Here is a 14,751-nt window from a genome sequence, read left to right as displayed (position 1 = left end):
TCCCATAAGGCATTTTTCCACGGACTGGCTCTCCTGATAACATGCTCAAAGTATGTGAGATGAAGATTGCCAGCCTTACTTCTCAGGAGCAATAACTTCTGTGGCCCAGAAGAGTCAGGACTCAGGCTTGTGGATTGGGGAAACCTACTTGTACCCTAGATGCACTGTATTCTTCTTTTGGTAGTTCATGGAATATTCAGTCCTTTCAGCCAACACCACAATTCAAAGGCACTGATTTCTTCTTCTGTCATCATTATCCATTGTTTGTCTTTCAGATGCATAGGAAATAACTGAAAATATCATGACTTGGATCAGGTGTCCCTTAGTTTTTAAATGGACATTCTTATTCTTTAGCATTTTAAAGCGTTTTGACAGAAGATATCCCCAGTGCAACATGTCTTTTGATTTCTTGACTGCTGCTCTTATGGGTACTGATTCTGGATTCAATTAAAATGAAATCATTGACAACTTTGGTATTTTCTCCATCTATCATGATATTATTGCCTAATGGTGAGGAATTTTCTTTTCTTAAAGTTGAGATGTAGCCCACAATTAAGGCTGTAGTCTTGTATCTTCTGCAGTAAGTGCTTCAAGTCTTTGTCACTTTCTGTAAGCAAGGATGTGTCATCTTCATAAAGCAGTTTGTTGTTGAGTCTCTCTCTCATCCTCATGCCATATTCTTCCTCATATAATTCAGCTTCTCCAAATGTTTGCTTAACATGCACACTGAATAGGTATAGAAAAAGGACACAACCTTGATGCACACTTTTCCAGATTTTAAACCATGCAATGTTCCCTTGTTCTGTTCAGACAATTGCTTCTTGGTCTACGTATAGGTTTTGCTGAGTATCATTAAATGTTAATTCTCACTGTTAGCCATAACTTTCTATGGTCCATGTAGTCAAATGCCTTTGCATAGTCAATAAAACACAAGAAAACTCTCCCCACTCCACTCCCTTCTCCCTGACATTCTCTGCTTTCAGCCAAGATCTGACATCAGCATTGATATCCTTGATCCAAGCTTATTATGAATCCAACTTGAATTTCTGGAAGTTCTCTGATAATTTCTACTTTCTGTTGGATTATCTTTTTTGGAATGGAGACAAATATGGATCTATTCCAGTCAGTTGGCTAGGCAGCTGTCTTCTAAATGTCTTAGTGTAGATTAGTGAGCACATCCAGGGCTGCTCTTGTGTGTTGAGATACCTGCATCAGTTGCTTGAGGTCTTTTTATTGCCATTACCTTTGGAAAAGCTTGAACTTCTTTTGTTACCGTTCATTCTTGGTCGTATGTTACTTCATGTATGAAAAGTTAAGAAGTCTTTTCTGAATCCCCAGGTCTCCTAATCTTTGATTTAACGGCTTCAAACTTTGATAGAGTGAGGGCAGCTCCCCCGATAGGCTATGTAACCAAAATTCTGTGAATATCAACAATATCCACATTTAAATGCCAGTTCTTTAAACAAAACTAATTGCCTTGGTTTTTGCTGTTGTTAGGCGCCATCAAGTCGACCATGGCTCCTAAGTGACCTACTGCACCATGGAGCTGCACCTAGCTGTGTCCTGCTCTAGCTTCACAATCTCTGATATACTTGAGTCCGTTTTAGAGTAATTGTGTCCATCCATCGTGTTGTCTTTGAGTCAGCTCCAGCCCACAGCCGCTTTCTAAGCTAGAACACACGTGCCCCACATGGTTCGCATGGTCATCTTTATGGAACCATGCCATCACATTTCCTCCCATGAATGGCTAATGGATTTGAATCACTGGCCCTTTGGTTAGCAAATTTTACCCTTAACCGTTGTGCCACCTGGGCTCCTTCTGCCAGGCTTTGTTGTTGTTATGTGTCATCGAGTCACCAGACTGGGCGGCTGCATCATTTCACCAAATAATTACAGAATGAAAAGCCTGCTTGTCTGCCCTGCTCATTCCCCTCCTTCTCCTATTTCCTATAATCAGAAAATCGTGTTTTCCATTTGTAATAAAGCAATTACTCTTCTGTGGGCTGATGTCTAGGTAAAAGGAAACAGAATCTCATTCCTACACTAATTTTATGGGGACAGGATTTGGAGATGGCTCGACTTCCCAGCATCTCATCCTCTTTTCTGCATCTTATCTGACAAAGGCATCAATCACAACAGCAACAACCCAATAGCGTTATTATGCCAAATGCCTGTGTGATCCTTTTTCGCTCGTCAGGGAAATGATGACTAAAAGTCACCATCTGTTGCCCCAGCTTTGCAGCAGCATGGACTCACTTTAATATAAGTAGAGTTCAGCCAGTCTCACCATATCCTGTTATACGCCATCCCATCAACTCCAATTCATCCTGACAACATGAGCACAGTGTCCCACAGGCTTTCTAGCCACAATAATATAAATATATAATCTTTTCATTTGCCTGGGACTCATTTTTATTTCATTTGAGTGATTAGGCAAACGACTCCACAGAAGGAGAGGTGGTTTAAGGTGTACCATTCCTCTTCAATGAGGGGAGGAACACAGTAACTAAAACGAGCTTCTCTAAACTCAGTTCTAACTCGTGGACACCCCTTGTGTTAGAGAGTAGCATTGGGCTCCAGAGAGTTTTTCAATGGCTATGATCTTTCAGAAGTAGATTGCCAGCACTTTTTTTCAAGGCACCTCTGAGTACATTCTAATTGCCAGCCTTTAAGTTACTAGCTGAGCATCACTTGCAGGGAGCTCTGTTAGTCTAGTGTGTTAGGGAATTGTGCTGCCAACCCTAAGGCAGGCAGTTCGAACTCACCAGCTGCTCTGAGGGAGAAAGATGAGAAATCTCTTCCCATGTGATTTACAACCTCTGAAAAGCCACTGGAAGTTCAGCTAGAAGTCCATTCCAACTTGATGTCACATTAACAATGAAATAGGGACTCTTGGAGGTCTAAGTTAATTGCTTATAATCAAGCAAATAGCAAAATAAAATGTTGTGGAAATGCTTTCTTTTCTTTCAGAGTGAGAATTCTAATTCTTTGACCTACTTTGTGATACACTGAAATTTCTGAAGACCTATGAGACCCGCAGGAGAGAATTTGCCTCCAGCTCCAGGCCAGTGTCAGAGGCAAGGATGTTTTCTTTGGCTTCTTCAGCCTTGCTTTAGAAACTCAGTCTGCAGCCCTGGGCACCTGCTATTGTCAACCAGCACTCTTCTTCTAAACATACCAGCTCAAATCTGTTCCATTTTGTTTCAGTTCTCTTTTCATCTGATCGTTCCTACAGTTGCCTGCCAATTCTCAGGCTACACTTCAGATTCTCACATGCCAAATCTTCATGGATGAATGGTGGAGGCACAATCTGAGACCTGATGCACGGAAATGGAGTCATTCATCTTTCTAAAAACTGGTTTTCATTTAATTTTGTAATTTTTGTTGTAAATAAATGAACAGTGAAACATTTATGATTTCAACAATCTTCCACATGTACAGTTTAATGATATTGAACATGTTAATTATGTTCAATCACTCTTGAATTTTTCCTTCGCCCTTTACAGAAGCGCAGCAGGGACCATTAGCCTTAATGAATGCTTTGAAGTGGAAGAAGATACAGCCTGCCCTGCTTGCACTCCAAGGAGCAGTGAGGTTCCAAGGCTAAAGAGTAAGAGATCTAGGCTGTAATCTTTTTCTTCCTGACATTTATAATAACCTTTGGCAAATTACTCAACCTCTCCAGGTGAATAATATTGCAGGTTCAGAGGAAAATATTACTCATTTTCCCACTGCTATATTAGAAGAAGAGACTGATGATTTTAAAGGTTCTTACAAATATGCAATGCTATGTGCATACTTTATAAAGAACTTCCTTGGCTTTTCTCTGGGTCTTCAGAATTCTCTTTGAAATAATCCTTTCTGGATCCATCTCACCTCTCATTCACTCCTCTTTTCTACTGAGGATTACAATGTACAATTTGAAATTGCCTGTCACTTTAGAAGAATGAATGACTCTACCTCATCCTCACCCAATTTTCCTCTCCCGGCCATTTCTTGTAGATTTTGGCTCAGTTCTTTGTGAGAGAAAAGTCAGTTACTCATTGCATTGTATCTGTGAGCGAGTCCTATACTAAAAAAGCAGAGTGAAATCAGAAACTTGGAAACTTCAGGAAGTGCTTTTGCCTGACATGTTCCTCTGGGAGAGGCTACTCCTTGGAAAGGGTCATTATGCTTGGAAGGATGGACCGTGAAAGAGAGGGAGACCTTAAACGAGATGGATGGACACTGTGACTGCAGCAACGAGCTCACAAGTGTCAGAGATGATGCAGATGGCACAGGGTAGGGCAGGGTTCTTGTCTATTGCTTGCAGGGTCACTGTGAATTATATTTGACTCAATGACACCTACAACAACAACGACAACAACAAAGTGCTATACAATATTAATTCAAGCCCTGAGATAGATTCTGATGAATTTTGCAGCCATTGAAAGACTGCTGAAAGTCTCTAGTGGTTGTTGTTTTTATGTGCCATCAAATTGGGCCAACTTACAGCAGACCCTCCAACACGTTTTCAGAGACAGTAAATCACACAGGAGAAGACAGTCCATCCCTCTCTCATAGAGCAGCTGGTGGATTCGAATGGTGTGCCTTTGGGATGGCAGCACAGCTTCTAACCACTAGGCCACCAGAGGTCAATATCCCTAGAGTCAAATGTAAGAAGCTGACATCTCTTCTCACGGGAGCATTTGGTTTGAAGATTAATGAAAGAATAATTATTTCTATAGTGTCTAATTCCTCTTTAAATTTCATTCCTAGACTGTTTAAATTTCATTCCTAGACTGTTTTGAGGTTACATACACAAGCACATATTTACTTCACAAAATTATCTCTTTCATCATCATTTTTAACATCTCAAACCAAATTGTAGGGAGCTCTGATGACTTAGTGGTAAGAAGCTGCACTGTAATCTCAACGGAATCAAAGTCATATTTACCCTCTTGGTATTTTAATATAATCATTTTCTTCTTGTGTCCTCTTTGGTTTACTAGGTTTGTATTAATGCATCATCTGAATTCCAGGCGAGCCTCTCTTCTTGCCAGACATGCCATGCAACCTCCTCATTTATCCATGGAGTCAAGTTCCAAAGGCCACTCATTAATCAAGAACCAGCATTATGAGAAGATGGAGGATGACCACGTCACCTTACCCACTCACCTGCACTGAGAACATGCTCCTGGGCTCCTGTTAAGATCAGTGCCAGCACTGCCTCCCTCTCCCTTTTGCCAGTTCAGGAGAACTTGAATCCCTCTGCCATCCACAGAGGAGGCACACCCAGTCATTCAGAACCAGAGTGGCACAAGTACAAAACGCTAACCCCTTCTTATGACCTATGTTCCCTCCCTCTCCTGCCTTCACTGTTTTCAGGATGGGTGACCCAAGCTCATCCCTTCAAAAAACCCAAAATACACTTCTAGGTTTTGCTGGGGATAGGGTCTCTTTGTGTGTGGGTGGAAGGATCTAGATGCTGCAGGAGGCAGTGCATGCCCCTAATCTTTGCTCTTAGCTCACCCTAGATCTTGCTGGGTGGCCCTGTCCCTCTCCATCCTGATGAACTCATGAGACTTGACAACCCAGATTTTCTTGTGAGGTTGAGAGATCCAGGCCAACCTCTGCAGCCGATGCAGGCCACACTCATCTAGTGACTCCACCTTTGCCCAGTTGGCCTACCTCACCTTTACCTGTGGCAGCCCAGGGGAGGAACTGAGAAAGTACTAGCTGCGGCGTTGGTGTCAGCCAGCTGATGTGGGGCCCTGCAAGTGTGGGGCTTCTGGGTGTCCCGTCTTAGAACAACTTCTGATCACAGTCTGGCTCTTCTTTGCAGCCCTCAGGTTGAGGAGCTGAGCCAGGCCCTGGAGTCCTGCTTCCTCCTTGGCTTGGAAGGTGGCCCCCATCATGACACTAATGACTTCATCACTTTGTGGGTACCTAGGACTGTGGGTACCACTGAGCAATGCTCTGGCCTCACTGTACCCACTCTAGCCCCCACACAGACCCTATCACCCAAGGAGACTGTATCTCCTCTTCCCCTCCAGATGGTTAACTATTTATACAACAAAATCATTCTTTCATGGACCTCAGCATTTATTTTTGATAATCATGTCATTAATGTGCTAAATAATTGGATAATCATTTTTTAAACTGTTGTTCTAAATGTTAAATGTCAGATAATGATACTCAATAAGTGAAGAATAGCTATAATCCTTCAAAGGATAGAGATGCATGAATGACTTAATGGTAAATGATGCTTTTTGACTTCTTTTCCTAGATGAGAGTAATTATTATGCATTGACTTGTGACTACCCTCACTTCCAGTATATTACAACTGGACTAAGCTAGGCTTCTCTGTATTATGTGAGTATCCTACGAGTTGTAAAAACCTAACCTCTTTGGAGCTACTGCTATAATCATCATAATGATGTAATCATTCTCATGATAGGATCTGAGATTTAATTACCTAATCAGATGCAAAGGGAACTAGTGTGGAATACAATATCCTTAGTTATATCACAGACCTCCACGAATTATTTCTTTGAGAAAGCACAAAGGTGACTGCTATGTGGCAGAGGTTTAAGATGCCCTAAATGCCCAAACTTTCCAAGTTAACATACCATTCCTTCATCTCTAAGATCAATTATTCCCCCTCCTCCCAGACTGCGCCCTCTTGTTTTTGTCTTTGGTTCCATAATGTGCTGCAAGAGCTCACAGAACATTGCCAACCATCTTGGAAAGAGCTCATTCACTCGTGCTGACGGGCAAGTCCCAAATCTATGGATCAAGCTGCAGTCTGGAGAGCTCAGCCCTGGAGCCCCTGACTGACTCCTGTGGACACAGGGGCTGTTAAATGACAGGCAGTTTGGCTTGCCAGGTGGTAGCAGATGAGCTGTCAAGGTAGCTGGGTCAGGTCAGGTGCACCTTCCAGAGGCAAAAGGGTCTAATCTTCCCAAAGCATTTCAAGATGTATTAGCTATAGATGATATTCCCAAGGAAACTAAGGATGGAGACGTGGGTCATACCATCCTGTAAGATGAAGCTCAACATACTTTCCACCCAAATTCTACCTCGTTAACACAACAGGCAGCACTGCAGAATGGACCACAGCACAAAGAGGCTAGGATTTACAATACCTCACAAAGTGGAGTACTATGGCTTCCCCTGAAGGCTGGGTATTAAATAAAGGTGACAGAAGAAAAATCTATGCCTTTGAATTGCGGTGGTGGAGAAGAGTCCTGAATATCCCATCGACTGCCAAAGAATAGACAAGTCTCTCACTAGATGAAGTGCAACCAGGGTGCTCCTCAGAGCCAAGGATGGTGAAATGCTGGATCACATCTTTTGGGCATGTTGCGAACATCTGACTGGGAAAGGTGGGGGATCAGAGAAAGAGAGGAAAAGCCTCACCACCGTAGATGGACGCAGTGACAGGAACAAAGGGCTTGAGCGTGGTGGACAGTGGTCGGTAGGGGATAGAGTAGGTTCAGGGCTCTTGTTAATAGAGTTGCTATGATTTGGGGTGGGCTCCATGGCATCTACCAACAGTGACAACATGGCTGACAGGGCTATGGTAAATAATTTACTACTCTACACCTCCTGATCTGATGTGAGGGAAGTTTCTCTCATGTATGTCCTGCATCATGTTTTGTCTTGTCTTAAAAGCAAAGGAAAGGAGGAACTGAAGTACTACCACCTAGAAAGACAGACAGGAATGGAGCCTGCCCTTTTGAGCCTGGCTTTTGTGTGCTGGGCGACTTCTAGAACCAGCACGGAGAGGAAGCCTCTCCTAGAGTCGGCACTCTGAGTCTGGGCTTCTAGCCTCCTAAGCGGTAGAGACTCCATTTCCGGTTGTTAATCCATCCGCTTGTAGTGGTATCTCGGTTAAGACCGTGGCACTAGATAAACAAGACAGGAGTGAAATCTGATTTTGTGCTCTGAGCTGCTGACCTCAAACGCTCTTCCTTTCAGACTCAGTTACAATTTGTACATCAACGAGGCTGTGCCACTGAGCCAAGTCTGAGAACTGGAGGTGGAAATATGGCAACATGCTAGAAAAGGCTTTGTTAAGGCCTGAGAGAGGACGTGAAGCTGCAGTGCTGGGAAGCGCGCAGAATCTGGAGCGCTGGGGACGTGCTGAGGTCTGGCATTCAGGACTGAAGAATCCTACCTGGAGTCCGCACCCCGCTGACCAGCATCATTGCTTCTATTGTTCCTCACTTTGATGATTTCGCTGCTTGAAAGGAAAAAAAAAGAAAGAAAGAAACTTGCAAGGCAGTCAATCTATCTTTACCCCTTTTCAGATGGCCGATTCTGAAGGCGGGTTTGGGTTCCCACCAGAGCTTTTCATACTTTCATGGACCCTGATTACCTGCCTCACTGAAAATCTCTTTTCTGCAGGGCTTCAAATCGGTTTCCTTGTGTTCCACCCTGTGGAGAATTTGCATTTTCATCCCAGATCTACTGAATCTGTACAGACTGTTCCCCAGGTGTATGTATATGTATGAATCAGCCGGGAATCTCGTTAAAAATTTAGATTCCAGTTCAGTAGATCTGGGGTGGAAATCCTTAGCCAGGGATTGAATGGGCATGACTATGTTGGAAGCCCTGACTTCCCCCCTGCCCGAGCTCACAAGAATTTGGCAGAGCCAGGGAACCTGGACCACAGAAATAAGACCTTGAACGTGGAAAGGTCTAGGACCTCAAGCCCTTTGCTCAGAATTTCCATAGAAATAAATCAGAGGTGATGCCGAGGACCATGGATCTTAAAGCTCTACTTTATATATCTAATCACATAACCAATACTGTTGTTTGTAGTTGTTGTTATGTGCTGTTGAGTCACCTGCAACTCATAGCTATGCTATGTAACAGAGTTAAACCCTGTTCTACACTTGCCAATCTTATAGACTCTGACATACCTATCCCCATTACCCCAGTGATGGAATCAATCCATCTTATAGAAGATCTTCCTCTCCTATGCTGTCCCTCCATCATCCCAAGCATGACGTCCCTCTCCAATGTCTGATCCCACCTTGCAACCTGTCCAAAATATATCAGATGGAGCTTCAGAATCCTTGCCCATCTTGTTGTCTCTGACACACCTACCCCCATTACCCCAGTCACCGAATCAAGCCATCTTATCGAATACTGCTCAACAAAAATAGTTTTTGGGATATAACCTACTTCACAGCTTTGGAATGGCTTTGGCCAAGGCTGCTAAGCCCCCTGTTAGAAGGCTTCTTGTATTACCTGATCCTCCTCTGGAGTATCTTAGGTTGCTTTCATACTTGATGATCAATGCATGACCCAGCCCTTTTCCTTTGCTAGTCAAGTTACAAAACCTGAACAAATGGTTTAAGAGAATGTATTATATCTCAAGATCTTCGGTGACATGAATTGACACGACTCTAACAATGGGCTCTATAGTGGCAGAGATGATGAGGATGGTTCTACATGGGGCAGGGTTCTGATCCGATGCTCATAGGTCGCTATGAGTCATACTCCTCTCAATGGCACCTTATAACAACAACAAGGTTTGGAGGTAAATCCAATCCCAACAAGAGCACAACGGTGATGAGTAATAGAAGCAACAGCCAGTGTGTCAAGCTTTGGTTGAAACTCTGGGTCAGCTAGACTCTGTGTGATTCTGTGAACCGCTCTGAGCTAGGATTTTCTTGTTGGTGAAATCGAAGGATGATGTTAATGCATCTCTTCCTTTTTTTTCCGAGTTTTAAAATTTGCTTGTCATCACCTGTCTGCCAACTTGTCCTTGTGCAGTGGCCTGCGTGTTACTGGAATGCTGGAAGTATGTTAGCTGGTATTGCAGCACCAGCAGGATCACCATGGTGGACAGGCTTTAACAGAGCCTCCAGATGAAGACAGACATGGAAGAAAGGCTCACCAATCTACTGTCAAAAATGAGTTACATGTTACAACAGAACACTTTCCAACACAGTGCTGCTCAGTGAGGCCCTGCCTCTGAAGGTGCTGCCCAGCAGCCATGTCAGAGGACTAAAAAGTGTCAGTGATCATGGATAAAACATTTCATTCTGTCCTGTCTGTCACTGCCAACAGCTGACTCAGTGACAGTAACAACAACGGGAAGTTCTCTGAATCTATGCTTTTAATTAAATGCCAGAACACATTGCATGAATCAAATGAGAATGTTGCTCTGTTAATAATGGAGGTTATATGGGAGGGAGCACTGGTAAGAGATTCTATTTACAGGAAGGTTGTCAGTTGTAATATTGTTAATGGAAGGGAAAAGGACTGGGGTGGGGTGGGGTGGGGTGAGCAGACTAACATTCATGGCACATCTATAGCGTTCTAGGCTGATGCACAAATCTCATGTGAAAACAGTCATTTCAGAGGCTCTGTAAGAGAGAAGAAAGGTGCTGTGGTTGGTTGTTGTCTCAAAAGCACAGCATTTGAGTGAGTGCTTTCTGAGATGTGTCAGGCACTCTTCTGAGCACTTCATACATCCTCGTACAAGCTTGGGATCCTTGGTGTGGTGGGGTGCCGAGTGCAACTTCGCCGCCAGCAGCCGAAGAAGACTCAGACAAACAGGATTCGTTGCAGAAGCTTTATTGAACAAAAGAAAATGGCGAATTGGCCCCGTCTTCTTCCCCGGCACTTGCTTATATCCCTCTCGGTTCCACGCCTCCTGCTCTTACGTCTTAGAATGTCATTGGTGTTGAGGTCTTTCTAAACCAGGTCCAATGGACCAATAGCAATATTGCAGCCATAAATGGTGTTGTTTGTGCGTTAGTAAGTCAATGAGGAAGTGAGGTATCAGCGCCATCTTGTAATGGCGGCGTGCAAGTGCAGACCGCGCATGTGCAATGACGTCAATGATCTTAAACGGCTAGCCTGCTGCTGCGGTCGGCCTGCTGCAGTGGGGTAAGTGTTGGACTATGAACCGGAAACTTGGCAGTTCTAACCCACCCACTTACTCTGCAGAATTAAGATAAGTAGTCTCCTCTCACTAAGATTTATTGCGTCAGACTCCACAGAGGGTAGCCATGAGTTGGAGTCACTCCATGGTAGAGGGTTTATTTATGACTGCACAAACGGAGGCACAGAAGTTGAGTGAGTTACTTGCCCAAGATCATCATCCTGGTAGAAGTCACAACCATGTTTCAGACTCAGGGACCTATAATTGTAACCATGTTCCCATGCTGTCTCTTAATTATTCCTTAAACAAATATTTGATGAGCACTGACTACACCAAGGCATTGGATGCATTACTACTCCCTCTTGGAGGTTTTAAGCTGAATGAGACAATGCCCTTATTCTGGAGAAGTTGAAAAATACGCTTAGTAGATACTCAGAAACGTCTATGGAAAGAACAACTTTATTCTACTATTCCAGTAGAGCCGGGCAACTGAAGATTTATTGTTCAACTCTTTCTGCTTTTCTATTGTTGGTGCCATCTGGTTGGAAATGACCCAGCTGACCCTCTGGTGGGTTTTCAGGAGCCCGGGAGAAGTTTGCCCATCTGTCTCTGCTGGAGCAGCTGGTGGATTCCAACCGTGTGCGTGCCTTTGGGATTGCAGCACAGCTTCTTGCCACTAGGCCACCAGAGCTTCCCTAGGCCTGTTTAAGGGTTCTTTAGAATAAGCAAACTTGATTGCTCACCCAGATCTGAGCCCTAGTTCTGAACCTATAGGGGCCTGGGGTAGACAGGGGAGGGAAAGGCTGATACTTGGCCTCTTCTAACCTGCTCCCCATTCTCCACTCTCATTGTCAAGGCAGTCCTGGCCTTCTAGATCAGAGAAGGTGTCCTGGACGCGATACCTGGCCCTCTTTCGCCTCCTTGAGAACAAAGTTCAGAGGATCACAGAATCATAGAACCGGAAGGGGTGTTAATGACAAAGTTCAGACTGTCAGGTCACAGGCCCTAGCCCTACTCCTCAATCAGCAATGGCCAAAGAGCATTTGAGCCTTCCTTCATTTTGCCTTAATGGTAACACTTTATCTCCCAAGATTTTCCCAACAAATAACTGAATGCTTTTCTAAACGCTTCAGTAAAGTGGATGCTAGGAAGTGTGAGTGGATGAATGGATAGGTGGGTGAAGAGATAGAAGGATGGATAGATTAATGGATGGGTGGGAGGATGCATAGCTGGATAATGGAAGAATGAACAGGCAAGAAGCTGGAGCGGTAACTGGGGCCAGGAGAACCTCTCATGAGTCCACCTCTTCTGTTACCCCCGGGCCAGCGGTCCTGTGCCCCGGGGGATCTGGTGTGCGCAAAAGGAGGTGTGGGGCCCTGAAGGCAGGGTAGCTCGGAAGGCGAGATGGAGAAGGGGAGGTGGGAAAGGGGAGGGCCTTGGAGCTCGGAGAGGAGGGGCGGCTGGGGGCGAGGGCGACTGACTCCCCGCCTGGCTGCGGCGCGGGCGGTGGGTGGTGGGCGGGTGCGGGGAGCAATGCTGCCACCTCCTCGTCGCGCGCCGGGGCTGCACCGCCGGGGCTGAGCCGCCAGGCGAGCGGCGCGCCGGCAGCGCAAGGAGGATGGGCTGCGGCGGGAGCCGGGCGGATGCCATCGAGCCCCGCTACTACGAGAGCTGGACCCGGGAGACCGAGTCCACCTGGCTCACCTACACCGACTCCGACGCGCAGCCCAGCGCCGTCGCCCCGGACAGCGGCCCCGAGGCGGGCGGCCTGCACGCGGGTGAGTGGCCCGGCTCCTCGGACCCCGCCTGGCTGCGGTCTCGGGGCTCCGGGGAGGCCGGGGTCCCGGGAGTGAGAACCCACCAGGGCTGGGGGTCCAGGGGGAAGCACCCAACACAGTCTCCCCTGAGAATTGAGAGGAGAGGAAGAGTGAGACGGGGAGCGAGAGAGCGGGAGCCGATCCAGGTGGGCGCACAGGCGGACAGGACCTCCCTGCAGACGGACTGAGGGGCCTTGGGAAAGACCATATCCCCTTACTGGAGGAAAGCTTGGGGGTATCCAACACTTGTTTGCCACCGCCGGTGCGCATTCATTGGCCGGGGAAGGATCGGTGGGGGCCCTGTCCACCTCACGCACAAACCTTCCGCAGCCCATCCTCAGCCCACTCCACACTAGGATCGCCTCTGCCTTGCTTTGGTCCATCTCGCATTCTGGCCACCTGCGTGCCCAGCCGGGCCACTTCTCCATCCAATGGCCACCTGGCCTTTCTGCTTTTGGCTTATCACCGAGATGACTGGCCTGGATGGCTTGGGTGGAGTCAGCATGTCACTCTGCTCTTCCTCTCACTTGGGCAGGAGCCCCCTCACAGGCGACAAAACCCCGCCTTTCAGTGAGTGGGAAGATGAAGACTGCTCAGCCACCCCATCGCCAGTCCTGAACTCTAGTTTACTTTTCAAGCAGTTGTTTTATAGTAAGAATTTCCTCTCCACCGCTTTATATGAGGCAGGAATTCAGACTGGGCAATGGCTATGAGTGAAATCTCTTACCCCAGACATTCAAGGTCTGTTGTTATTGTTCTGTATGGTTTAGTCTGAACCAACCCACAGCAGATCCTCCAGCAGGTTTTCAGAGGCTGTAAACTACAGGGGAGGAGACGGCCATCTTTCTTTTGCAAAGTGGTTAGTGGATTCAAACTTTGTGCCTTTGCATTGATAGAGAGATCTCTTACCACTAAGCCACCAGACATAAAAGGATATGCAAAGTACTTTCTGGTTTAACCAAAATCAAGATTTTTCAAAAATATTAACATGTGTTAATAAATACAGAGATTAAAATAGACTACTTGTTATCCATCAAGTTTTAATTATAAATATATTATAACATTGGAAGGGGGATTTTACTGCTTATTACATAAATAAAACAATATTAATATCTGGATGAGAATGTTTTAAATGTTTCCCTTTATTCTATTTTTTTAATAATAAAATCTTATGAGGAGTGGCATTCACTTCCTAAACAAATGTCTCCGGAAACTCATGAACTTTGTTAAATGTTGATAGTTATAGAAAGGCTTCAGGCCTTCTGCTCATAAGATCGCTGAGTCGTGCTCAACTCGACAGTAATCAACAACAACAACAATGTGAAATAAGACATAAGGCTGAGTTGAAATTTAATGTGTATTACAAGGAGGAATGCAGGAATGTGAACTGCTTTTAGAAAATATTCAACAAGCCTTCAAGTCAAAGCAAGGGAGGAGACCACCCATCTTTCTCCCATGGAGCATATGATGGATTCAAGCTGCTGGCCTTTTGTGTGGGTAGCACAAGTCCTTATCCACTAGGCTACCAGAGCAGTCTTAAATCCATGATTCCTAAATAAGAAATGCCACTTTAATCTTGAAAACAGGTGACAAAGGAGCAGATGCAATATGAGGGTGGCCAAGCCTGACTTTTACCCACATCATTAAGGGGAACCATCCCCATTAATGATATCCATTGTATTATAAAGATAACTACATGTTGTTGTTGTTGTTATGTGCCGTCGAGTCACTTGCAACTCATAGCAACCCTATGTACAACATCCCTAAACTCTGCTCTGTCCTGTGCCAATTGCACCATCTCTGATACACACATCCGATTACCCCAGTCACTGAATCAATCCATCTCATAGGGGGCCTTCCCCTTCTGGGCTGTCCCTCCACCCTACTAAGCATGATGTCCCTCTCCAAGGACCTGTCCCTCCTTGCAACATGTCCAAAGTAACACGGAGCCTTAGAATCCTTGCCTCCAAGGAGCTGCCCAGTTTGACCCTTTCCAGGATGAATCTGTTTGTTTTCCCAGCAGTCCATGGTACCCTCAATACTCTTCTC

At 45.4% G+C, this 14,751-nt stretch overlaps 1 protein-coding gene across 1 annotated transcript in view; it reads left to right on the top strand.

Annotated features, from left to right (window-relative positions):
* Window positions 1-12,503: 12,503 nt before the first annotated feature.
* The window catches only part of BAALC (brain and acute leukemia, cytoplasmic), an 86,249-nt gene continuing 84,001 nt past the window's right edge, over window positions 12,504-14,751 (top strand). Inside the window, 1 exon segment of the mRNA XM_006897156.1 lies at window positions 12,504-12,663. Within this exon segment, the coding sequence (XP_006897218.1) occupies window positions 12,504-12,663 (160 nt within the window).

Source organism: Elephantulus edwardii, unplaced genomic scaffold, assembly GCF_000299155.1.
Source record: "Elephantulus edwardii isolate Elephantulus edwardi_28Jun2011 unplaced genomic scaffold, EleEdw1.0 scaffold00202, whole genome shotgun sequence".
In the NCBI taxonomy this organism is placed as follows: Eukaryota; Metazoa; Chordata; class Mammalia; order Macroscelidea; family Macroscelididae; genus Elephantulus; species Elephantulus edwardii.
The sequence above is the reverse complement of the archived record's forward strand: the minus strand, read 5'-3'. Positions and strand labels throughout refer to the sequence as shown.